The sequence below is a fragment of the Lutra lutra genome, chromosome 6 (assembly GCF_902655055.1).
Source record: "Lutra lutra chromosome 6, mLutLut1.2, whole genome shotgun sequence".
Classification (NCBI taxonomy): domain Eukaryota; kingdom Metazoa; phylum Chordata; class Mammalia; order Carnivora; family Mustelidae; genus Lutra; species Lutra lutra.
The window spans coordinates 151,673,909-151,698,540 of record NC_062283.1 but is presented as its reverse complement, the minus strand read 5'-3'; the positions used below and the strand labels follow the sequence as shown (position 1 = coordinate 151,698,540).

The window sequence follows — 24,632 nt, the reverse complement described above, 5'->3', positions numbered from 1 at the left end:
TCTCACATTTAGGTCTTTCATCCATTTTGAGTTTATTTTTGTGTGTGGTGTAAGAAAATGGTCGAGTTTCATTCTTCTGCATGGTGCTGTCCGGTTTTCCCAGCACCATGTGTTGAAGAGACGGTCTTTTTCCCATTGGGTATTCTTTCCTGCTTTGTCAAAGACTAATTGACCATATAATTGTGGGTTTATTTCTGGGCTTTCTAGTTTGTTCCATTGAGCTATGTGTCAATTTTTGTGCCAGTACCGTACTGTTTGGATGACTACAGCTTTGTAATATAACTTGAAATCTGGAATTGTGATGCCTCCAGATTTGTTCTTCTTTTTCAAGATTGTTTTGGCAATTTGAGGTCTTTTCTGGTTCCACACAAATTTTCGGGTTTTTGTTCTAGTTCTATGAAGTCCCAGATTTTTCTTCACGGTACTGCAACAGATTGAGCAGAGACAGATAAAAGCATCTGGCTGTTGAGCACCTGGTGGCTCAGTTGGTTGAGTGGTAGACTCTTTGGTTTCAGCTCGGGTCATGATCTCAGGGTCCTGGGATCAAGTCCCACATCGGACTCTGCGCTTAGTGCTGAATCAGCAAAAGCTTCTCTCTCTTCTGCCCCTTCCCGCCCCCCCTGCACACACATGCTCTCTCTCTCGCTCTCAGATAAGTCAATCTTTAAAAAAAAAATGTATCTGTCTGTCTGTCATTTAACCCAGAAGAGATTCCAAAAATGTAAACAATAGCACTCTTCTGGCCAAAGCCTTTGTTGTTATTTTGGAAAACATAATTCGGTTCCATTAAAAATGTTACTTACGTTAATGGGATTTTTATTGTTTATTTTTGATGTTTGTATTATTTTTAAGTGAATTATTAAATAGCTACTATACAAATTTCTCCCGTAGAACCCACATAAACAGAAGCTCTTTGATGCCCTCCATGACTTCTAAAGTGTGAAGGAGCCCTAAGACCAAGAGTCTGGGCGCTGCTGCTCTGGGTGTTGATGTGGACCGAGCGGGACCCCAGAGTGCCCAAGAAAACTCTGGTCATCCTTCCCATCCCAAACTCCAACTCTGTTTTGCAGAGCCAAGCTGGGCATGCCGCAGTTCCTCAGCATGGAGGCCCAGAGTCTGCTGAGAGCCCTCTTCAAGCGGAACCCATGCAACCGACTGGGTAAGAGTCCCATCACCCCATAGACGGCAGGGGCTGCCCGCCACCTGCTCCCCTCTTGTCTGGCTACAGGTTTGTCCAAGTTCACTGAAAGCGAAGGTCCTGAAACAGGGGTACAAATAGTGTCCTGTGTCCCTGCTCCAACGATCTCCAAAACCCAGTCACTGGCCAAGTCCTATGGGCTCTTTTCTGTAAGTCCCTGTTTCTACACAAAATGGTAGCACTTTTCACTTCCCTTTCAGAACCCCATAAACTAAGGATAGAACAGCTGAAAGCTGATTCTTATTTAGTCCCTCTTAAATGATAAATCTCAACATATATTAAAATCAAGATTTACATGAATATTAACTAAGTACTAACACATTTTCAAAATAATTCTTTGCAAAAGGTTCCCCTAGTTGCATTTCAGTGGTGTTTCTCCTACAAATGAATTCTTGCGTAGATTGCCCATGAGTCACCCCAGCTGCTGAGTAGTCCTTGCCCACTCACGGGTCCTCACTTTTCATCGTCATGGGCACTGGTGCGTGTGCCCGGCATAGTGACACGAGGTCAGTGACACGGTGGCTCCTTCCAGGTGGAAGCAGGTGCCACGCAGAGTGTGGGCTGCGTGGGGACCTGGAGAACAAGGACACAGACATCGGGTTTCCGCCCACATGGTGGCAAACACTGGCTAGTGGAACAGAGAGTGCGGGCCCCCCTGCTCCCCACCACCGTCGTTGTCGACGAGACTGCAGATGGGGCGACATTTTAACACTTTGGCAAAACCCATCAATGCTTTAAACTGTATACAATACTTTACCCAGAAATTTTACTTCTAGAAGTCTATCGAGCATGTAAGTTACACATGTTAAAAAATGCTTGTTGATGATCTTTCTCTTTAGCAAAGACCTGAAGATAAGGTGACCGTGCATCAGTAAGGACACGATTGGGTAAATTATGGCACACCTGTACCAGATGTAGGGCATATTTAACGGAGTAAGCAGGGGGCACCTGGGAGGCTCAGTGGGAGCGGCCTCTCCCTCTCCCTCTGCCCCTCATTCATGCTGTCTCTCTCTCAAATAAATAAATAAATAAATGGGACCAGCTGTCCCCCGGTGTCTCCAGTGATGCGGGTGACATCTCGGTTGGGTAATTCTTTCTCAGGGAGGACCATCTTGGACTGTAGGATGTCAGGCAGCATCCCGCTCTCTCCCTAGATGCCTCCCTCCCCCCACCATAGCAAAGCGAACTGTGTCTAGATGTGGCCCTGGGTCAGTGCCGCCACTGACCCCCGGAGACCCACTGCTCTGTAAACCCTGCCTGGGGAGATTCCCAGGATGGAGCCACCCACATTGATGAGTTGCTGCAGAGTCTAAACGGATCCCAGAGCTGGTGTCTGCCAGGGGGTGTGGGGAGAGCTCCGTGGGCCCTGCCCCGACAGCCGCTTCGCACAGTCCCCCAGATGTCATGTGTTAAAACGACTGCTGTCAGATGACTCTGAGCACAACCAGCCTGCGCGATCACTGCACACACCTTACAGGCCGCCCCAAACAGAGCCCCAGAGCCCAGGACCTAGAGGCAGGGGCCGCTCACTCTGGCCAGAGGCCTTCTGTGGACAGCAGCTGTGGTCACTGGGCTGCTGAGCAACCAGGGGCCAGCAGGGATGGCAGGGAGCCCTGAGGTCCAGGCTGGGGCACACGGCAGTCTTCACTGGGTTTTGCTCCACAATGACATTCAAAGGCTGATCAGGCGTATGTGGGTTTGAGTCACGATCTGGAGGAACCTTGAGCGAAACAGAATTCCTCCACCTTGCTGTTCCCCTGCACCTCAGCGAAGCCCCAGAAGCGTCCCCCTGGGAGGATGGTGGTGTGCGTGGAGCACTGCACTAAGAAAATCATTATCTCACTGAAATCCTCACGAGAGGCTTCCAGGTAGGGAAAGAGAGACACTCAGATTTGCTCATGAGGGAGGTATACCTGTAAGAATTACTTATAGTTGCAAAGCACAGAACACTTAAGTAACTTTATTTAAGTCAACATTTAATTTTTCAAGATGCCAGCTAAGAATCATCCCGGGCCCTCCCGTCCTGACTCTGACTGGGGCAAGGCCAGGGGCCCGATTCTGAATGACCCAGCTCCAGCAGGTAACACGCCACATCCTTGGGAACTCCCCTTGCGTGGTCCCTGGCCCTGTGTGCCCCACAAACAGCAGCTCCAGAGAGCCAGAAGGGTCCATGCTCTCTCCACATCGATGGTCTCCCTGTATCTGCCATGGGGCTGCCGCCAGCAAGGCCCCCATCACCGCAGAGCCACCCTGTCCTGCGGGTGAGGGTCACGGGGACAAGAGAACTCGGCCCCAGGAACACAGACGGGGAGTTGGGGGCCTGCATCAGCTGCTCCGTCCGGGAATTGCTGTCTTGCTGCACTTTTATCAAATCCCATGGAGCCTGGCCTGGGGGGCTCCCCAAGAGAGAGCAGACCCTCCCCTTCATCGCTGTGCTTTCTGGGGAGGAGGGGGCCGCGCTTCTTAACTGTGAGAGGGAACCAAACAGCAGATGTATCCCTCGATTTCGTCTGTTCACCATCACTTCCTCTAATTCGTCTCTAAAAGCCACACCAAGATCCTAATTGTTTGCCAATTTCTGATCTGACTCTCCAGATCGTGAATGAATTGATTACCTTTTATTGCTGTCTCCGTCCGAGTGGGAGTAACTCCGAGATACTCCCTGTGCAGGGCCAGCCCACGCTGCCGCTTGGCCCGTCTTCACCTGCAGATTGCCTGCTTCCGAGTCTGGAGTGCACAAAAATGTCATTGCGAGTCGTTTCCACTCGTTTCCGGACCGCCCCCCACCACAAGCCCACCCAGTCAGAGTCCCCGTGTTGTTTTGTTGGCCTTCCAGATGCTGGGTCCCAACACCTGGGAGCACCTGTATTTCGATTCTGTGACTCCTTCCCCAGTGCTCTTCTCCCAGCCAGCGTGTACACGGCCTCTCTGCACAGCCACGGGCGGCTCTCCTGTTCCTCTGCCCCAGTGGTTCTTTAACCAACCAGCTGAACAGCTTACTCCGCTTCCCAGGCCTCAGTCCCCCTGGGAGGACGGTGGTGTGCGTGGAGCACTGCACTAAGAAAATCATTATCTCACTGAAATCCTCACGAGAGGCTTCCAGGTAGGGAAAGAGAGACACTCAGATTTGCTCATGAGGGAGGTATACCTGTAAGAATTACTTATAGTTGCAAAGCACAGAACACTTAAGTAACTTTATTTAAGTCAACATTTAATTTTTCAAACTGCAGTCCATTTTTTTACAGTTGCTAGTCACATGGCAGTACAGGGTTAAAAGCATTGGCTGGGCAGCCAAACCATGGTTAAAGCCCAGATCTGCTTATCTTTTTAGTTTACCATCCTTAGGGCATTGCCTTTTCATCCTCATGAGTGGTGCCTTGTGATCACAAAGTGGCTGCCACAGCTCCAGATGTCACTTTCAGTTGAAAGGAGGTAATGGATAAGGGCAGCTGTGTCTGCCTCTCTTATCAGGAAGGCAAAGCTTTCCTCAAACCCTGGGACCTCCGCGTACTTCTTGCTAACTAGAAACTATTGAATGGCACTTCTAACTAAAAGTGGGGATAAAGTATCAGGATTCAAGGAATGGGAGATTGGAAATGGTTGTCTTATTAGCCGGCCTCCCCGGTCAGCTGCGGGGGTATTCGACAAAGACGAGCACGCTTGAGTGAGGTTTGGTGCCTGGCCTGCCTTCCCCCAGCACCTCCAACCCCGTTTCTCACTCCTCTCCACGGACCTTACGGACCTGTTAGTAGGGAGGAGAGGGAGTGTGTAGTATGTAATCTAGAAATAATACACAACTGCATGGGTTCCCCAGTGCTTTCTAGACTCTGGGTCTGGAGACACAGTGGAGCACAACCATGGTCCTCCTTCTCACGGGGCTGGAGTGAAGCAGAAGAGAGAGACTGGCGTTCGCCAAGAAAGCGGCAAATGGAGAGATAGAGGGAGAAGGCAGAGCTCATTGAACAGGAGAGAGGCTTGCTGGGACGTGGAGGATGGCAAGTGTGGTCCAGGAGAGGGGGACTTGTGAGGAGCCTCGGGAGGCAGCACTGGGCCGACGGGCAGAGGACTGCATGCTGCCTGGCACTTACTTATGAGTGACCCCAAGCAGATGGATGCCCCTCTCTGGGCCGGCTTCCCTGCCTGTGAGCCAGAAAGATGGAAAGAGCTGGAACCGTGCCTGACGTGCAGGACACAAATCCACACAGACGTGGAGGGTCCGGGGTGGGGGTCGCATCCGGACCGCTTGGCCACACTGCTTCCTTGGACGGTGTGGTCAAGACCAAGTTCTCGGGTCCGCTCAAACCAGTCCTCAGAGCCACCGCCAAACCAACGTTTTAAACCCTGAGTGAATGAAATCTTAAAGGGACCTACTTCAAAACGGTGAAAAATAACGTGTGGGTACCGAGTAAGCAGTGAGGAGGTAGGAAGCAGACCTCGTGTTCACGTCCCCGGTGGGACGGCCCGGACATGACCGCGTGCGGTCGGCGGAGCTCAGGGGTGCGGGGACGGGAGCGGGAAGCGAGCTTGTTCTAACGTGCGCCACAAGTTCGACATGAGCGGCACCCGGCTGCCTTAGCTGGGGGGACGTGGGACTCCGGATCTCAGGGTTGTGAGTTCGAGCCCCACATTTCAGATAGAGGTGACACTTAAAAAAATTAAAATTAAAAATTGGAAAAAGAGAATTTGTAGTGGATGCCATGTGTCCCAGAAACAACAGAGCGAACACGTCGGTGGCATCTCAGAGGGCCCGGGAGTCAACATTCCCCATGCTGTCTGTGGAAATGAAGAAACAATGAAAATGTCTGGGGCAGATACCAAAGCCTTTTGAGAGTGATCTACTGAGAAGGTAGAAGCCAGGTGACGACTGACGCGCCCCCCCGCCACCCCAGTGAAGAAGGTCGCCTTGGTAGGGCTGTGGAGCACCGGGCAGACTGTCATCAATGCCGCAGGGCAAACCCCCAGTACAGGCAGGGAACATGCTCACAGACGTGCGCGGACGGAAGCGAGTCCCGCTGGACGTGAGGTGACGACCACACCACCGTGCAGAAGTGGGACATGTGGGTCCCCATGAACCCGCTCAGGGATAGTCCCATCTGCAGAGGGACTGCGGGGACAGACGTGCTCATGCTCTGCAGAGTGTGAGTTTTTCAGTCAGCCGCTCCCTTGAACTTTTTAACCCATATTGACCTGACATTGGCGGACTTCATGAAGACTCACCGAGCCTAATAAGAGACAAGGATCATTCTTCGGTTCCGGACACTCCTGTCTGTAAGTACCTGCCCTTGTCCACTCGGTCCGATCCAGACAGGTCGGACCGCACGGCCCCAGCTGTGATGGAGGGATCGGCACAGCCCTCCCTGACTCTCCTCACCCAGAGCTCTGCCCACTGGCGCCCGTGTTCAGCTGACAGAGAAAGGGGTCCTCAGTACAAAACAACCCGCTTGCCTCGTTTCAGGGGAGGATAAGTAACACTGGAATCCAAGATAATGCCCGTGTGTGCCCAGGAAGGATGATGTAGGCCTTAAAGAACTGTGTGCAGAAATTTTCCTTCTTTTTCACATTTTCTCCTTTTGGAACGCCTCTAATTTTTGAGTAATAACCGAAGTGCTAATTAATTCACTGTCGACTGTTTGCTGAGGCCTCAAAGCACCAACCTCACTCAGCAGAAGGAAGAAGCTGCAAATAAAAACGCACGTGTGAGTCGCTGAGGAACCAGCATGCATCGCTGAGGAATTTGGAGTTGCACCAAAAGCTCCATTTCCTTTGCATCTCTCTGGGCTTAAATTGCCCCAATAATCAATTGCCCCGTTCGTGGAAATGACGCATGAGGATGAAATGGAACGGGTGCGAAATGTGTGTGGATTCTCCGGAGACGTGTAGCCCACGGGCGGCGCGGCCGGTGCGTGCCCCCTGGGGCTCTGAGCGTGTGCTCAACCCGCCCACCTCTGACAGACCCACGGTGCTTCCAGAAGCACCAAAGAAGAGCTAAGATCGGGAACAGGGGTTGAGATCGGGAACTGTAACCCTCGGGACTAGGAGCATTTTCCCGTCCAGAGCTCTGGTCTTCAGGAGGAGGCCTCCCCACGGGATGGGCTGAAGGGGGAACCGTGTTGGGAGTCAGGCCGCCGACTCATTCTCCACGGTTCCCGAGAGCGTCTGCTTGGGTACCTCTCACGGGCTGCTGGCTGCCGGGCTCAGATCTCAGAACAAAGGGGCCAGACTGGGAAACTCAGAGAAGTCTTCAGGAGGAGGTCCTCGCAGGATAGAACACGTTTTTCTCTACTCGTGCCAACCCTTCTGATACCAGATGCATGGGTTTTCCACACCCACAAATTCTTCACTTCCCAGGAGACAACAGCTTTGGGGTCTGGCACGAAGCACCCAGGGTTGGCCTAGACCCGGGCTCTATCCCACCGCCCAGGGCACCCCCTGTGATTCCGACCAACCAGCTAGAAATTCGGAGTTTCCAAGACCCCTTCTTTGGTTCTGATAATCAGCTGGGGGCGACTTCCCAGTCTCCCAAACCTTCCTGTTCCTGGTCCCTCCCATCTCAGCCAGCAGCCACCAGCACCCACCTTCCTGGGATGCAGGCTGAACAGGGAGCCCGAGACACCAGGCCTTGACCTACAGCGGGGCTGGGCTTACAGAGTCTGGGGTGCAGTACCGGGAAGTCTGTGTCTCACAAACCACGTGACACGGAACCCTTGTCCCCAGACCTGAGACAGGAGCTGGCTGGAGATGGCCTGGCCCATGCAGCCCGTCTCTCTTCCCGCATCCTCGGGCCCCCTGCCCCCTCCCTGGCCCACTGAGGCTCCTCTCCTGCCTTCCCATCCTAGAGAAAACCCAAAGCTCTTAGGGCCTGAGAGTTTGGGTTCTCCTGAAGTAACAGACTTCCTTTTAGAGCAGTGTTAAGTTTACAGAAAAATGGAGCAGGAAGTATAGCAAGTTCCCACGTACCACCCCCCCAACCCCGGCGCCCGGCCCCAGGCAGGTCCCCTAACCCAAGCTGAGGTCAGTGAGTGCGTTCATTTTAATGGATGAGCCCCCGTTGGCAGCGTCCGCGTCAGGCCTCATGCTGCCTGTGCAGCTCCCGCAAACGTGTCACGATGTCGCCACAGCAGGCAGAGCATGTTCCCTGCCCCGAGCCCTCCGCGCTCTGCAGGCTCAGCCCTCGCCTGCTCCCCTGTCCCAGGATTTAACGTAAGCAGCAAAGGAAAGAGAGAGGCCGGCACAGTGAGCAAACCCAGCAGAACTACTTACACGCCGTCTCCGGGGGCCCCCGCGGCTGCGGGTGTGGACACGAGTGTCTCTCTGGGTCCCATCCTGCTGTCCCCTTCCCTGCAAACCAGAGCCGCCTGACAAGGTGCTCTGCACTGCAGCCTGCCCTCCCGCTCCTCCTGCACGTTCCCCCCTTCCAGAAGGCCAGCCTGAGCTAGTATTCGTGGGCCGTGATGGGGCAGCTGGCAGGGGCGGGGTGCTAGATGGCTCGGTTGGTAGAGCATGTGACTCTTGATCTTCTCGGGGTTGTGAGGTCGAGCCCCAAGTTGGGGATGTGCCTACTTGGAGGGAGGGATGGATGCCCGCGTGCAGCTGGGCTGTGATGGCCTCCAGTTTCCCCCTCCAGCTTCCCTGGCACCCCCCACCCCCGCAGCGGAAAGCTTCCAGCCTGCCCTGCCCCTGTCCGTGGCGCTGTTACAGGCCTGCAGGGCAGAACGTGGCTTCTGTGGGCTGTGAGAGGCCGGTGAACAGGGCCCTTCCCGCAGGAGGAAGGCCTAGGGAGGCGCTCTGAGCACCCCCCAGCCCCTCAGGCTGCTGTGCAGAAGCTCTCAGAGGTAGTGGAAACAGGGGTTTGTTCTAATGCTCGTGTCTGCTTTGTCCTCGGGACAGGCGCTGGCGTCGACGGAGTGGAGGAGATCAAGCGGCACCCTTTCTTTGTGACCATAGACTGGAACGTAAGTCGCCCGGGGCCGTGCCCCGCTCACACGGGTGACGAGGAGGTGAGGTGTGGGGCACAGTAGCTTGGCGCAGACCAGAGGGGCCCGTGGCCCTGTCCCCCGGCCGGCTGCCCCCTCAGGGGCCTTCGGAACAACCTGGCATGTTACAGGCACAGACCAGGGCCCACCCTTGCTGCAGCACCGGGCCTGAGAGCCCTTTAACACTTCAGAGACAGCTTCCGATGACCCCGCAGCTGCTCCCACCACTAAGGACAGAGCAGGGATCACCGTCACTCAGCGACAGGGTGCTGGAGCCCCTCAGGTCGCTGGGCGTCTGGGTGCTGCTCCTCTGGGTCTCGGAGCCCCTGGGGGATCTCCAGGCCGCTGGGCCACTGGGCTGCTGATTCTCTGGGTCTCAGGGTCCCTGTGCATCTCCAGGCTACTGGATACTCGTGTTCTGGGTCTCAGGGCATGTGGTTCTCCAGGCTGTGAAGTCACTGGGCCATTGGGCCACTGGGCTGCTGGTTCTCTGGGTCTCTGGCCGCTGGGCCTCTGGGATGCTCGTTCTCTGGGTCTTGGAGCCCCCGTGGGTCTCCAGGCCACTGGGCTGCTGGACTGCTGGTTTTCTGGGTCTCTGGATGCCTGTGGGTCTCCAGGATGTGGGGTCACTAGGTCTCTGGGCCCCTGGGGGTCTCCAGGCCGCACAGGCCTCTCCCGTGCTAAGGGCCTGGCATCGTGGGCTCTGGGAGGCCATCCCGGTCTCTGGTTTTGGGCTCAGGCCTACACAGCTGGCGCTCTCACAGAGGATGTAAGAAAACAAACATCCAGACAGTTAAAGAAAGACAAAGTTACTGGCCACACTTGTTAGCGACAAGGAGGACTTCCATGGTGATGCGTTCAGGGACCACAGGTTCAGGCTCTGCCGTCGGGGGGAGAGATGGGGCTCAGGTCTGAGCAGCCGGGGCGGTAGGATTTATAGCGGGGCAGGGGTGTAGATCTGAGGGGCTCTGGCTGAAGCGACCTTGCAGGCCTTCTGCTGGTCACAGACCTGGGGCCCAGATGTCCCTGGGTAGGGGAGGGGGCCCATCACACATCCAACCTCTGCTTCCTTCTCCGGGCTAACGCCATACCACCGCTGGCCGCTGGCCAAGGGGTCCCAAGTCTCACTGCCACCAGCTGCTTGGAGCCGCCTCGGGACCCGTCAGCATGGGGAGCCGCCACTGCTGGACCTTGTGTGCAGGGAGGGCATCCGTCCGTGGATGACAGTGTCTTCTGGTCCTTTCCTGAGATCACATAGTAGGCATATTCCGGGGCTTCGTGTCCCGAGCTGATTAACCTTGGGAGATGCTAACAGGATACGCACATCTATGACGTTAACGTCCTCTCCAGGACGGAGGCTGTGAGCCGTGTTAGACTTGCTCCCTGTCTTCGTCCTGTCCCCTCGGCGAGTTCCAGCGGCAGTGGCACTGTGGCAGCCTGCCCGGTCCCTGGGCTCTCTATCCCGAGAAGGTGCTGCCCCAAAGCTGGATGGAACCGGCTGTTCCCAGAGCTTCTGACCTTACCCCTCCCCCCTTTCTGAAAGTCGTCCCACTGGGGGAGCACCAGCTTCTGTGGTTCTGATTACGGAGTGTTTACAGGGCTGGGATCCTTTCCAACGCCGAGACCAGAGAGAGGCGCTCGAGAGGCTGGCACACCTGTGACCTCCCCGCCAGGGGCATGAGCCTGCTTGAAGGGCTGGGTCGGCGTCAGCTTCCGTCCAGGAAGGTGGGAAGTGGAAATGGAGAGTCAAAGTGGCTGCCCTACCCCCCCACCGCCACCCACGGACTCTCCTTCCTCGGCTTCCTGGAGGCTTCGGAGGAGCTCGGCCGTCCTCCGCTCACAGAACGGCACCTGAGGATCTTTCCCGATTAGTTCTGAGCTCCACCCGGCACAGAAGCTCCGTCCCGCGGATTGTGATGAGGTCTCGGGCCAGCCGGCTGCGTCCTAGAGACGTCCTAGAGATGTCCCCCGGGCTCTGAGACAGCCAGCTTCGAAGGGGCCCCTGACAGACAGTGAATGAGTGAGGGAGCGAGGGAAAGGCTCTCAGGGCGGGACCCACCGCTCTCCTCTCTCCGGGGCACCGCAGCCCCTGCGGACACAGCAGATGAGAAAACAGGAGCGCGGGATGGCGGGGCCGGGGCCAGACCATGTGGGATGCAGATCTGTGGGCTGCAGCCAGGAGAGGGAGAGGCCCGGTCACGGGCCCCGGTACCCTTCCACACAGCAGCCTGGCTCGGGAGGGGCTGCTTGCGAGCTCTGTGGACAGATGCTTCTCTCAGCCAAGAAGGGGTGCCCCCCCCGAAGATGGGGGCGTTTGGAGGGGGCGTCAAGACAGCTCTGTGGAATGCTTGGAATTTTCACAGCACCATGATGACCTTGAACACTACAGAGGTTGGGCTAACGTGCGTCCCGAAAAGCCCGGAAAACGTGCTCCGTGGGAGCTCGGAGCAGAAGCCCAGCGTCTTCCTGCGGCGTAGGAGCCGCACCAGCAGGAATGCCTCGGGGAGACCAGCCCCGGCGTGCACGGCTGATCTCATCTCCACTTCTGGCACCAGGTCCCTGTCAGAGCGAACACGGTCACTGGACGTCTGCACCAAGAAGGTGGTGTGCTGTACTATTTCCAAGTAATCAGACTGAAATCAGACTTTCATTGCTTTTAGCGTTTAACTTCATTTCGTTCCTGAGAGAGGCCCTTCAGATTCACGGGGACCGACCATATTCACTGTCACTTCCACATGTGCCCGCGGGTGGTGAGGCAGGGACAGAGGGACGGATCTCATTCTCTCCCAAGCCCTGAACGCAAGCAGCCAGGAAATGGTTAAGGGAGAAGAGACCCGAGTCACCACTTCAGTGAAAATTCACTTACTTCCTAAATAGTACTTGGCACTTGCCCACGTCCAGGTGAGCGAGCAGGGGGTCCACGCTGTGGCAGTGGAAAACCACAGCCGCCCTCCAGGTCTCGACAGCGGACTGCTGCAGGCAGATGTCTCGTCCAGCCACAGAAGAGGTTGTGCGGTGAGCCTGACCCATCGGAGAGCGGAGGCAGGTGCGGCGAGATGCTCCCAGCAGAGCTCTCCTTGGGACCGCGGCCTTGTCTGTGCTGCCGCAGGCTTCCCAGGGAGCAGATGAGTGTCCCCGACCCCCATCTCCACCCTCCCTACCCACCCGTGGGCTGCGAGCCGCCGGCTGCCACGGCCGGCCTCGGGCCCCAGTCACTCACCGAGCGAGCGGCAGACCCGTGCTGGAGAAAGCAGACACGAAAATACAAGGCATCAGCAGGTGTCCGGGGGCTAATGTTCCTAACTCCCCGTCCAGATGTGCCCACTCTGTTTCAGCAGCTTGGTTAAGACAACCACAGCGCAGAACCGTCGGCAAAAACTGTGACTACCAGAGGCTCCCTGTGCCCAGCCGAGGCTGGGGACAACTGCACAAAGCCCTCCCCGGACCGTTTGGTTTCTGCCTGGGCCTACGACCCCAGGGCCTGCCTTGGGATCCGCCTGGAGAGCGTAAGGATATTTATCTCGCTGTCTGCTTCCTTCTGTAACCCAAAACTGCCGGGAGAAATTCTCAGGTGACCTGCCGGAGCGGAATGCGAGGATGGGGGTCGCTGCCCACGTCCGTTGCTCGGCCACTGCCTTGTCCGCAAAGCCGAGCGAACGCGAGTCCGCTGGGACTGGCTGTTCCTGAAAGCCGCTCAGTCTCCGGAATCAAATGAGAAATGACGGTCACGGCCCCGAGCCCTCGGCAGGGGTCACGGGGTGTCCTACACACAGGCCACGTTTACTCTGCCTGTCGCTGCATGCGAGTTCATCGCTGCAGGCCACAGGATCCCCCCCACACACCCGAGGAGGACCTCCCGCCCAGCGCCGCACCCCTTGCCGTGGGCCGGACACCTGCGGGTGGAGGCTGGGACTTCGCTGTACCGTTCAGGGCCCGTCGTCGTGGTGACTTGTACAAAGTCTCGGAGCTTGTGCTCCCTCGAGTTGTTCTCTTTCCACTTCTGAACTCTTCCAAGCGCACAGTCACTGGTTACGCAGAGCTCTAGAAGGGACACCCAGGGAAACCAAGGCACAGGGCAATGAGAAGAGAGCCCAGGGTCCGTGCATGAGGGGGCAGCATGTGCCAGAGCCCCCCGCCCGGACACTCATGCATACCAGCAGCAGCAGAGGGAACTCTTCCTGCCCACAAGCCTGTGCTGAGTGGATATTAGGGGTTCGGTTCTCGGGAGCAGCTGGCCGCTGGCCTGTGTCAGGGGGAGAGGGAGCTCCTCCCACTGCTCGGTGGAAAGATTTCCATCACTTTCATCCCACGTTAAATGCGCCAACAGAGCTTCTTTCGCAGAGCCCAATGGGACCCTCCATTCGGTGACTACCGGCTCCCCAGCTCTGCAGTGTGGTCAGTCCAGACGCCGTGGCTGGAGCAGCTTTCAGCGGGGGGAGCCCGTATAGACAGAGTCCAGCTCCGTGAGCCACCGACCCATCAGAACCCCTGGGTGCACTGGGGCCATTGGAATTCTCCCTGTTACCCCGACAAGCCAGGCACCACTCCCCATTATTTCTGCGGTGCTGTTTCAGGAGTAATCTGTAGCTGTGCCCTCCCTATCTAGAGAATGTTAATTTTGAGATGTCTGGAGCCAAAGCTGCCTGCAGATGTGAGGTCCGTGACCCCGAGCTAGAAGCAGCTTCCTACGGCATTACCCAGTCACCCTTCTCACCGCGCCCCTGGTTCTCCCCTCCGTCATCGGAAGGTCGTCCCAGTATAAATAGGCCTGGCACTCCTGCTCCGAGCCTCCCGGCATATCCAGGCCTGATGTGTGATCCGTTCCCCTGTGGCTACAACTCGTGTCATACTCAGATCCGGGGACAAGCGAGAGGATTTAAAGTGGTGCCCGGTGAATTTGATCATGAGACCCCATTCTCTTTCCATCAGTGTGGGATGGATTGTTCTAGAGGCTCAGAGAGGGGAATCTGGGTCAGAGTGACAATGCATCTCGTCCAGCTCTAAGCCTACACAAAATGCTGCTGCCAGTTGTTCCCGATTTAACCCTCGTACCATGGTTCACGCTGCAAAATGAGAAGCAAGGTGACCTTTTCCTTGAAACCTCAAACCCTCTCCTGGCTTAGATTCAGGGGAAGAAAGCTTGTGTAATAATAACACATTCCAAAAGTTTACCCAGTAACAGGAAGAAACTGACCGGTCTTTAAGACTGCATAAGCGAGCTGTCCGGTGTGGAGGGCACGGGGTGCCTTACGCAGCCCTTTGCTCCCTGTTGGGAACCAGGATAAAACCGCAGCCTCCTCGGGGACCGGGAGGGTGGGGTTCTGGGGCAGCCCTTGCACAGGCCATGCTCATAGGCAGATCGGGACCAGGGACCGGTGTTCTGGGGGCCAAGGGACCTGCAAGGGAAGGCCTTGGTGGGCTCTCCCATGCTCTCCCTTCTGTCAGTTAGGATCTTCTTAATGAAACAGCAGCGTACAGAGGCCGTTCAAAAACACGAGGAAAAGCAGGTGTGCACGTGCACAGGGCCGGTGAAGTCCGGGTCTCCCGGTGCGGTAATCGCACCATACGATGGCTGGCATCCGCGACTGGTCTAGGGGAAATGCCCCGGGCTGGGTGTGTGGTAGGAAGGAGGGAACTGGGACTCTCCACCGGGCCGACAGGCATAAGCATCCTGGGGCGGGGGAAACCAGGAGGTAGCACATCCATGTTTGTTCCCAAGTTATCACTAAATCCTTGAGTCGAAGGGTGCGGTCGTCTCCACCCAGACGAAGTGCGTGGCACGTCCCTGCCGGGGGACAGACACGGTTCTGAATTCCTTCTCTGTACGGTGAAGACTTGCAAAGTGGGAAGCGGTGTCTCCCCAGGAGGTCAACCTGGGCTGCTGTGCTGCTCCCGGGGACGAGGAAGAAGTCTGGGGCAAAGCATGTGGCCCCGAGGGTCAGCTTGGTCAGACGAGGCACCTGTGCTTTCTTGGGCCGCTTGGACTTTCAAAGCCTTGCTATCCTCCTCCGTGGGAGAGAGGCCTGGAGGGATGGCAGGACAAGGAGCGGACTTGGGCAGGCTTCTGCAGGGAGGGACGGAACTTGGGAAGTCACCTCGACGTCCCTGCCCTGCTTCTTATCAGAGCTGGTGCACAGTGATATTGGTGGTGGTCGGACCGGAAGCAAGGCTCCTGGGTGTCCCAAGCACGGCAGAGGGGTGAGCGATGTCACGGCCTCTACCTGCTGGGCGCCTGCACACACACCCGGTCGTCACCGCCAATGCCTCCAGGTGCCACCATGTTCCATTGTGGAGCAAAACTGACTCGACGGAAAAGCCTGAGGCTGGGGGCAGGTCTTGGCCTCCTGCTCCCAGGGGTCCCTATGTTGGTGGAGCTGGAGCCAGAAGAGATGCTGAAATGTATGACCTTCAGCTTTAAGGGCAAACGCCTCTCCTCTCATTTGGATTAAGTAAGAGCCAGCACTGTGTGCACATCAATGAGTTTTCGTAAAGTGGGAGATGTCCCCCACCTTTCCCTCCCGCTCCCTCTGCTCCCCACCACCACCACCCCCACCCCCCAATAGCAAGAGAACGCATGACCGCCCTGGGAGAGGATGTGAGTTTTCCTACAGCAGGACAGACACTGGTTTAACACCTGGAGCATAGCAGGTGTGAGCAGGAAGGGTCTGAGCCCCACAGGGCTGCGCCTGGGCCACCGGTCTTGGTAACGGCCCCATTTCAGTCGGAGCGCGCAGCTCACCCGTCCTCGTGTGATTTCCTCTGACAGGTGCAGACACCAGGGGAGTTTGTCCCCACCCGAGTGCGTCACCGAGGAAAGTAGCATCTTTCTATTTCTGGAAAGAGCTTACACAGTAAATCAATTCCTAATGAAATCTATTCACCTGGGGCAAGAAATGAGCAGATCATCGAGGGTGGACATTGTCCTCTGGTGGCTCCAGGGGCACACCCGGAGCTCCTTCCTGTGCACACCTGCGGCTCGTTAAACCAGGGGGGAGCCCGGCAGTCGCCGGCCGGACACAGCTTTTGTTCTAACCATCACTCCTGGCAGCTCCCACTACTACCTCGGCTTCCAAAAGGATGTGCTCCCAGCAGGGATCGGGGCCTCGCGCCCTCCTGCCCGTGCTGGACCTTCCCTCACTGTGAGAGCTGCTGTAACGGGGACGTCAGGGTGCCAGGTCCTCCCCACACTGGCCCTCCCTCACTCCTGACCTCGCACAGCTCGGCCAACCTGTCTTAGCCTGGGTTTCCTCGTCTGTAAAGACGTAAAGACAAGCCAATAAAAGCTGCTTTTCTGTGTTGCGGAGAGATTTAGCACAGATGGGACGGGGCCACTGCGACCACTTTCTGAGCCATCAGGGTCCCTGTCTCCAGGCCTGCTGAGCGGAAGCGCCAAGAAAGGGACTAAGGGTCCCCTCTGATCAGGCAGAACTGGGAAAACTCGTGCTAAACGTTTGCAGCCAGACCCCCTTCCTGGCGTCCGAGCCCTGCTGCCCGTGCACCAGCCCACCAGGCTCTCGGTACGCGGGCCAGCACCACGGCTCCCGCGCTCGGGGCACACCGAGCGACCCAGGACGGGGACGTTCTCAAGTCCCCACTTCGGCTGCCACCCCCCCCCAGCCTCAGCCAAGGTGGAGGCCTGAGGCCCCCGCGCCTCTCCATCACCTCCCTGACTGGCCCCAGGTTCCCCCACCTGCCCACACCCCCTTCTTACCCATCTGTGGCTTTATCCACCTCGCTCCCAGGCCTGCTTCCACACGGTATTCCCCCGAAGTTGCATCTCCCCAGAACAACACATTGTTGCCTTGCCTAAGGCGACAATATCACCTGGTTGGAAGGCGTTTTCAAGAAGGCCAGCATCAGAGGGAAGCGGTGGGGGGCTGGAGTTTCTGTGCAGCAAAGGTCAGGCCATTCTGAAGAAGCATGAGTCTCCATCTGGAGACTTGGAAGTGCCGGTCACGGGCTCTGGGCTGTGTGAGGAAGGACCTGGCTCGTTCTAGCTGGGGGCCATCCCAGCATCCCCTAGGCGCTGGCCCCACGGTGGCCAGGGCAGGGCAGGGAGGAGGGTGCCAAGCAGCGGGGGCTCTTCCCTGCTGTTTCCGGGGTGGGGGGTGGTTAGATCCTTCAGAAAAACATTCTGCCCCCCAAAAAGGTTGAAAACTTCATATTGCCCTCAATGGAGGATACGTAGCAGGTGTCCAACTCCTCATGGTTTAGTCATGGCTTTGGTAGCGTCCAGCTCTATCCGATACCTTCCATGATATCAGCACGTAACAGCCACGGCGTTCTGCGTGTGTTCGAACCCACTCAGTGTGTGCCAGGGAGCCGGCCACGGGTGCATCCCCGGCAGTGTGTGAGGCCTGTCTCCCTCCCCCTCCGCCGGCTCTGCTGTCCCACATCGTCTTCCCCAGGTGGTCCGTGGTCCTCAGCGTCCTGTCTTGCTCTCCCCGCAGAAGCTGTACAGGAAGGAGATCAAGCCGCCCTTCAAACCAGCGGTGGGCAGGCCCGAGGACACCTTCCACTTTGACCCCGAGTTCACAGCACGGACGCCCACAGGTGTGTGCCGGCCGCGAGGGCAAGCCAGCCCAGAGTTCTGTCCCACTGCGGGTTCTCCTCCTCCTCCCCGGCCAGTTGGGGACGGCGACTTAGCCTGAGGGTCTGGTGTTCCGGAACACTTCCATGGAGGGTGCGGGTGGGCTCTCTTGGTCTTTCCTGTTCTCTTGTCTCCACCTTCAAGCTTTAGGTGAGAGGACCGATTCTCGGTCCCCTACCCGGGTGACATCTGGTTTGGAGTCCCCCAGGGTTCTTCGCCCCCCCGCCCCCGCTGTGTCTCCTGTTCTGAGCTGCGTTCCGGGGCTGCTCCTCTCAGGCACGCGCAAGCAGGGAACCTCCGGGCAGTGCAAGCCCCTCCCGTAGTCAGAGGGTTTGGGGGGAGAGGAAGGCCGCCGAGCACGTCTGTGCAGTGTGAGCTGCAGATAGCCAGCAGACACTTCCTTCGGTTCCTGGGGAGGGCTCTCTCCCCGGCTGGCACATGCCTCCCGCGGCCTTATTCTGTGCTCGAGGAGGAAGAGCGTGGTCCCTGCTGTCTTACCTGTTCTTACAAGGACGCCAGGGCCATTGGATCAGGGCTCCTGACCCCATTTAACCTTCATGACTTGCCGAAAGATCTCATCTCCAAAGACAGTCCCGCGGAGGGGTTGGGCTTCAAACTACGAATTTTGGGGGAACACGGTCAGTCCATGTCAGTCAGTGTATGTTACGTAATGGTGTTATGTGAAGAAAATAAAAAGAGATCTCCTATCTTTGGGGGTTCTTACTACTTCTGCAACTGGAATTTTCTGTGATTTTTAGGGATAATCATGAAACAAATCGGTGGTCAGATACAAAACGCCACGCGGAGAAACTTGGAAGAGAGACTCCACTTTGTTCGCTTTGAGTTGGGCTGTGGGTGCTGGGAAATAAATTCCCACCGTGCCAGACTAGGGAAGCTTAATTAAAACCCAGAAGCTTCCGCTGAGTAGTTTTTAGAATCTGAAAACGATGCGCTGCTAGACAGCAGAGGTGAGGCGGGGCGGGCGCCAAGCCGCTCCAGACCTGGGGTTCCGCCTGGGCTTCCGCCTGGGGTTCCGCGCCCCAGCTCGCTTCCTGCCGTCTGCCTTTTTCCTGCACAGAATTTCGGCTTTGAGATCTGCCTTCTCCCAAAATGCCCTGCACTACCATGCGCTGCCCTAAAGGTCTCCACCAAAGCCCAGGGGATCCAACAACCTTAAGCCGTCTTCAACCCCCAGGGCCCTCTGGCGTCCTCCTTAGGACTTTAGATAAGAATCCCAGCTTAGGGGCGCCCGGGTGGCTCAGTGGGTTAAGCCTCTGCCTTCGGCTCAGGTCATGATCCCAGGGTCCTGGGATCGAGCCCCGTGTCAGGCTCTCTGCTCCGCAGGGAGCCTGCCTCCACCTCTCTCTGCCTGCCTCTCTGCCTGTTTGTGATCTCTGTCTGTCAAGTAAATAAATTCTTAAAAAAAAAAAAAAAAAGAATCCCAGCTTATCCCAGAGAATTAGCCGCAGCCCAGCTGATGGCTGGGGCAGAGCCTAGCCCAAAAGGCTCATTTACAGCTGCTGGGGAGTGTGTGTGCTTTTTTGCGGACAGCAGGTGTATTAACTTGAACTGATGCATTTTCATTCGTGAATGGAGACTTTGCAGCTCAGATACGCACTGTCTCTGAATGACATTGCCATGCCTACTGTACCAGGGCTGCCTCCCCCTGCACGGCTCTGGCCGACCGGCTGGGGCTCAGGTGGGTCTTCATGGCGTCACCACCACTGCCCACATTCAGTGGGTGCCGGTGTCAGGCCTGAGTGACAAGTGGCATGAGTAGAATTTAACACGCTTAAGAATCGTGCAGGGTGCTGATTTTCGGCGCAGTACTTAAAAAGCAGACACATCAGCTGGATAAGAGAAAATTTAAAACTCTGATGATTCCCGTGGGTGTTTCTGACGAGTCTGTTTGAGGGCTTTTTCAACTTTATCCGGGCGGCTCTCACCAGCGCACTCTCCAGCGGGCAGCTGATTCATGCACGTCGGTCGAGGGGGTGCAAATCAGCTTTAGTGCTGGCTTTAGCTTAAAAAGAAAAAGACGGTAAGCCCAGCGCAAGGCGCTCCCACTCCACAGGCAGGATCTCACCGACAGGATGCGGGTTACCCACCCTTTCACTGTCCGTTGCCCTTCAGCACAGCCACGCACTGAGCTCGTGTGCTTAGAAAGTTCTCCCTCTTATTAACGTGTAAGTGCAAAGAACGATGTTTCTGTGTCCTTGGCACTTCAGTGACTGCCCAGCACAAAGGCAAACTGCGCACTGTCATAAATTAAGCAAAAGTGGTTGGAGAATTCCAACCAGGGAGCCCCTCCGGGAGGCTGAGCGGTCTCGTTGTTGCCTGCAGACTCCCCCGGCGTCCCCCCCAGCGCCAACGCACACCATCTCTTCAGAGGATTCAGTTTTGTGGCCTCAAGTCTGGTCCAGGAGCCCTCACAGCAGGATCTGCACAAAGCCGCGGTTCACCCCATCGTGCAGGTAATCCCCACACACAGGCGGCTCACACCTCCACCAGGTGTGGGAGGCGAGGCTCCAGCCCTGTGTCCACATGGACTGAGAGCCAGGCTGGGTCCCAGGGTGCTGGTGCCAGGGGCAGGGGGACCCGCTCTGTTCCCACCCTCCCAGGCGTCCCCAAGTCTCCTGGTGAGCAGAGCCGTGCCTCCGACCCTCACTCCACTTCCACCTTCATGAAGGGGAAAGAATTCTGGTCAGAACGTCTCTGGGGTGTGTCTGTGACTGGGGCCCCCACAGGGTCAGACAGGCGCGTCCTCGCTGTGTGGATCGAGTCAGCACCCCAAGAGACTGGTTGGCTTTGTGGGAGCCGCTTCCTGTTGTGAAATGTACTGTTGGGGAGATCGATTCAGATGACATTTTTAGAAGGAGTTTTCCACCTAATAAGTGTAACCAGATGCAGAGAATTCTAAGAAGGAATCGTGATTGTATTTTATTTAAGGACAAAGTCAGGGAAAATGAGGTGGTGTCAGATTTCCATGTATCTTTCTCCAGGCCTTTAGGGAGCCTACAGTGTGTCTAACGGGGACACTTGATGTGACAGCGTACGCCATGTACCATCGTGAACGGTGGCTACGTGGTGGTTTTCTGTCTATGCTCTCGGTGCGTGGAGTGGAGGCTCATGCACACGGCAGAGGGGGGCTGCGATGGGACATCACAGGGTGTGAGTCCCTGTAGATGTGGACACCAGACACTGCTCGACCTCAAGCATCAGAGCCACACACCCATCATCGGCGGCCTTCCGTGCTCCCGCCTCCAGAGTCTCAGACTCTGTGTCATATGGTCTGAAAATTAAGCTCATGCCCAGAAGGTTAAGCTTTAGATCTGGAGTCATTGCTGACCAGCCGTGTGACCTTCACAATCCTGTTATCTCCTGGGCTCGCTCGGTGAGCCCCAGTGCGCCATCCGGGCCCTCCCTTGCTGCCCATGCCCTGGGCGCCTCTGCCGAGCGAGCTCTGACAGCAGCCCCGTCCTGGGCTCTCTCCACAGCAGTTACACGGGAACAACATCCACTTCACCGACGGCTATGAGATCAAGGAGGACATCGGGGTGGGCTCCTACTCCGTGTGCAAGCGATGTGTGCATAAAGCTACGGAGGCAGAGTACGCCGTGAAGGTAAGAGCACATACGCGCGTGAGCCGGCCAGTTTCCTCTCTGCACGCCGTCCCACAAGCTCGAATAAGACGGAGTGCAGTTTGCTGTGACACTGGGTCACCCATTCAAAACTTATTTTGCGGATCATGAATATTTTCAGTTTTATCCAACATTTAAGTACTGACCACCTTTCGTAGCTTTATGTACAGTATACCCTGGAATGAAAAATTTGGGTGCTCCGTATTTTGGAAAATACATCTGGGGGACAGGAGCCGTGTTGTTTGAGGGGGTCGGGGGTGAGGGGGGAGCTACAGTCACCAAAAATTAAATCAAAGAAATGTCTAGAGGCATAAACCGGTAATGTCTATGCAAACTTAAACAGAGAGCTGGTGGTAGTAGTAATAATTATTCAGAATCATCTAGAACCCAGTCTCTACATAATACCTTTAGCTTCTGTAATTACTGCTCAATTTGATATCCGATATGGAAATCCCAAACACCAGGTTCTTAAGTTTTCTGGTGGGTGATGTGCACTAGAGCGAAAGCTTCTGGCCAAAAGCATAACCTCATTTATGTAAAAAGTGTAAACTGTGCATTCTCTGCACAAGACAGCCAGAGACGCTCTAATGCACACTGACCTCGGGACTCTGGAGAGGATGGGTCCAGCCTGCGGCATCAGCAGCACCAGACCCAAACGCGTCTACACCACGTGGCACCAGCGTGCCCTTCGCCAAACACTGGGGCACATACGAGCGTGTCCAGCAGCAGCGGGGTAAAAGGAGCCCTTCCTTCCACTGCGACGTTCCTAAGCTCAGAAGACATTGTTCAAAATGACGCCTGCAGGGGAGGACCCCGTTCCTTCGTGGGTCCCCCATGCCCCTTGCTTCTTACACTGAGGAAACGTTCAATTCTGTCAGAAGAAAGAAAAAAAGACACCAGCCCCCCAAAACTAGCCCCTTGGTCTAGTTTGGGTTGGAAATTGCTGGCTAGTGGACAGATGTACCCTGGAGTCCTCCAGCAAGAAAGAATGAAATACAGGGTTGCAAAGACAGCCAAGCACCAGGAGTCTGTGCAACCCCGTATTTCAGCAGGAGTGACGGGACCCCGGGAACCCAGGGGGCATCGCCAGCAGGGACCCCTGCAGAACGGGTGTGCAGGGCTCCGTGCATTTCTGAGACCTGAGCTGGTGGGGAGTTTCGTGTCTCCTCGTCCCTGGGAGTGCTCTGAGGCGTGCGTGTGTGGACGCCCCGGGTGCCCATGGAGACGTGCCAGAGGCGGGCATGCATCTGTGGTGGGCCCCAGGCGGGGCCTTGCTTCCGTACCCCCGAGTGGAGGGCCCACATATCTCACGCGCGTGCGTGGCCATCGGGGAATGTCTTCTGCCTGGGTCGTTTCTCGCCGAGTTCCTAAGCCGAGTCAAGAGACCGGCCGCAGTCCCGGAGACAACGGTGCACGAAGACACGGTGCATGGTCCGGGTGGCTCCGTGTCCACGCTGCCTTCCAGAACACAGCCGCCCTCTGTGAGTCCGCTCAGCAGCGCTTTGTGTCTCTAAAAATAAATCTCCCATTGACAGAGGCGGTGGCGTGTTTCCTGTGCTGTCCCCACGGCCGGCGCCCTCATAAACGCACCGTCTGAACTCGGCTTTGTTCTGTGGCTTCGCCTCCATCCCCGCAACTCGCTGAGGCCACGCTGCGCTGGGAACGTGGGGCATCTCAGCCCAGAGCCCAGAAGCCAGGCGCGGGGCTGTGGCCCGGAACACTGGGTCTTCCTGTTCCTTCTTCCGAGCCCGGATGCCCCCTGGACAGTGAGCGGCGGACTTGAGATTTCCCCAGCCTCCCCGAGACCGCGCTGCGGGTGGTGTGTTGCCTGGAAGGCACACACGGGGGAGGAGCGCGCGGGGAGGAGCTGCAGCCCTGCACTGCGCAGCCCCTGTGACCCAGAGGGTCGGATGCCCGTGCCAGCTGCTTGCTGGGACAGCTGCAGTCAGGTCCTGGGTCCCGGTTTGGGTTTGCTTCAACGGAGAAGGAGCTGGCGGCGTTTCGAGGCAACGGGCTCCGTATTCAGGATGGACCCACGCGTTACCAAAATGTAACATCCTACAGCTCACTCCTCTGTCTCGTTTTCAGCATTTTCCAGGTAGAACATAATGGAAATATTCTTTGGCCTTTTTCTGTGTCAGCTGACTGGTGGGAGAGAAACCGTGTCCCCACTTGGAGACGGAAGAACTTGTAAAACTAAGAATGGCTTTTAGCAGCCCAGCACGGAAAGCATGGCCTTTAGTGACTTGGCATGCGAGCTGGACCTCCGGTCAACAGGCGTCCCATTGAGGCTCCGCTGCTGAGCTCAGCCCCCGCACCCCGGCTCGCACGCGAGCCCCCAGCAGACCCGGCCGTGCAAATTCTCGCATGCACGGGAAAGGTTCTCGCATGCATGCTGCCTGCATGGGTGACTCAGAAACGGCCCCACTGAGTAAGGAGCAGAAAAATGTTTGCAGCCACTTTGATGGACAACAGGACTGTGGCCAGAGGGCAGGGGCTTCCGCCTGGGGCATTCATACTGAGTGGGAAGGGGGCTGGTGCTGCCTCCCCGGGGGCACTGGCAATGTCTGAGACACCCTGGTTTATCATGCATGGAGGCCAGAAATGCAGCACAGCGTCCCGCACGGGATGGCCCCTCCCGCAGTCCTGGACCCGGGATCACCAAGCCCATAATGTCAGCAGTGCTGAGGCTGAGAACCTCAGCCTAAAGCATCCTTTGGGGCTGTGGGGTGGGCGGCTGTCTCCTGCAGATGAACTCCAGTAGGCTGATGTCTGGGAGATGAGGGTGGTGGACGCCTTCTCTGTTTTGCTTCTGCTTGCTCTTGGTCTCAGGATGACAATCGCAGGACCGCGGGAGCCCAGTGCTTCCTGTGCTCCACTCGGGCAGGGCAGGCCCTCTGGCGGGCGGAGCGGGAACTGCCAGGGCGCGGGGTGCGCCAGGGGGCCGTCCTGGAGCGCAGATGGGATGCATTAGCTCTCACATCTTGGAAACATCACTGTGTTTTGCTTTAAGCTTATTTCTGTGTCTTACGGGTGCCTAATTTTGCCACTATAATTACTCTGTCATCACATTAACGACCTTGAAGGCCGTATTTAAACCTCTCCACCCGGTGTGTCCCCAGTCGACGAGAGTGACGGGCTTGCAGTTACCCTCCGCTGCAGCTTCCTGTGCAGCATTTCAAGTGCGTGGGGCAGGCCCGGCCAGCACGTGCCAGCCTTTAGCACCGTGT

General features: G+C 56.7%; 1 protein-coding gene across 4 annotated transcripts in view; it reads left to right on the top strand.

The window, feature by feature from the left end:
• Positions 1-24,632, top strand: part of RPS6KA2 (ribosomal protein S6 kinase A2) — a 308,109-nt gene that overhangs the window by 261,588 nt on the left and 21,889 nt on the right. For all 4 annotated transcript variants that reach the window (XM_047733334.1, XM_047733338.1, XM_047733337.1 and 1 more), the window contains 5 exons: positions 1,071-1,159; positions 9,086-9,150; positions 17,622-17,724; positions 20,105-20,235; positions 21,259-21,384. In XM_047733334.1, coding sequence (XP_047589290.1) covers positions 1,071-1,159; positions 9,086-9,150; positions 17,622-17,724; positions 20,105-20,235; positions 21,259-21,384 — 514 coding nt within the window. The remainder of the gene's footprint in view (positions 1-1,070; positions 1,160-9,085; positions 9,151-17,621; positions 17,725-20,104; positions 20,236-21,258; positions 21,385-24,632) is intronic.